Source organism: Bison bison, unplaced genomic scaffold, assembly GCF_000754665.1.
Source record: "Bison bison bison isolate TAMUID 2011002044 unplaced genomic scaffold, Bison_UMD1.0 scf7180017864063, whole genome shotgun sequence".
NCBI lineage: Eukaryota > Metazoa > Chordata > Mammalia > Artiodactyla > Bovidae > Bison > Bison bison.
In genome coordinates, this window is record NW_011494635.1 from 13,990,464 (window position 1) to 13,991,795 (window position 1,332).

At 58.5% G+C, this 1,332-nt stretch overlaps 1 protein-coding gene across 1 annotated transcript in view; it reads left to right on the top strand.

Annotated features, from left to right (window-relative positions):
- Positions 1–1,332, top strand: part of CPXM1 (carboxypeptidase X (M14 family), member 1) — a 7,707-nt gene that overhangs the window by 4,861 nt on the left and 1,514 nt on the right. Inside the window, exons 10-13 of the mRNA XM_010836633.1 lie at positions 1–96; positions 184–380; positions 468–647; positions 717–1,014. Coding sequence (XP_010834935.1) covers positions 1–96; positions 184–380; positions 468–647; positions 717–1,014 — 771 coding nt within the window. The remainder of the gene's footprint in view (positions 97–183; positions 381–467; positions 648–716; positions 1,015–1,332) is intronic.

The following is a 1,332-nucleotide window of genomic DNA, read 5'->3' on the forward strand; positions in this document are numbered from 1 at the left end:
CCAACATCACCCGCATCTACAGCATCGGGAAGAGCCACCAGGGCTTGAAGCTGTATGTGATGGAAATGTCGGACCAGCCCGGGGAGCATGAGCTGGGTACTGGCACGTGGGGTGGGAGAGGTGGGCACAGCAGCAGGGAGGGGCAGGTGCGTGAGCCAGCTGCAAGCCCCTGTTTGTTCCCAGGAGAGCCTGAGGTGCGCTATGTGGCCGGCATGCATGGGAATGAGGCCTTGGGGCGGGAGTTGCTCCTGCTTCTAATGCAGTTCCTGTGTCATGAGTTCCTGAGAGGGGACCCGAGGGTGACCCGGCTGCTCACCGAGACGCGCATTCACCTGCTGCCCTCCATGAATCCTGATGGCTACGAGACTGCCTTCCGCCGGGTAGGCCACTTGGCCTGAGGGCCAGCCTGCTCCTTCTGCCATGGTGCCTGGAGCCTGCTTCGCTTGAACAGACTTCCTCCCCGGCAGGGCTCAGAGCTGGTGGGCTGGGCAGAGGGCCGCTGGAACCATCAGGGCATTGATCTTAACCATAATTTTGCTGATCTCAACACACCACTGTGGGAAGCAGAAGATGAAGGGCTGGTACCTGACACTGTCCCCAACCATCACCTGCCACTGCCCACTTACTACACTCTGCCCAATGCCACTGTGAGTATTCTGGACCACCCCGGGGGCCTTTGTCTCTGTCTCCCACTCCCCTGACCTGCCCTTGTCCAGGTGGCTCCTGAAACATGGGCAGTGATCAAGTGGATGCAGCGGATCCCTTTTGTGCTAAGTGCCAACCTCCACGGGGGTGAGCTTGTGGTATCCTACCCCTTCGACATGACTCGGACTCCGTGGGCTGCCCGTGAACTCACGCCCACCCCGGATGAGGCTGTGTTTCGCTGGCTCAGCACTGTCTATGCGGGCACTAATCGGGCCATGCAGGACCCAGATCGACGACCCTGCCACAGCCAGGACTTCTCCCTGTATGGCAGCATCATCAACGGGGCTGACTGGCACACAGTTCCTGGGAGTATGTGCCCGAGGGTGGGGTTATCCCATTCCCATAAAAGTGAAAAGAAAGTGTTAGTCACTTAGTCGTGTCTGACTCTGCAACCCATGGACTGTAGCTCGCCAGGCTCCTCCGTCCTTGAAATTCTCCAGGCAAGAATACTGGAGTGGGTTGCCATTCCCTTCTCCAGGGGATCTTCCTGACCTGGTAATCAAACCTGGGTCTCCTGCATTGCAGGCAGATTCTTTACCAGCTGAGCCATCAGGGAAGCTCTAGCCCCATCCCCATCACCCTGCCCCAATGAGACAGTCTGCTCTCACATACAGCGCCAGTGTTAGT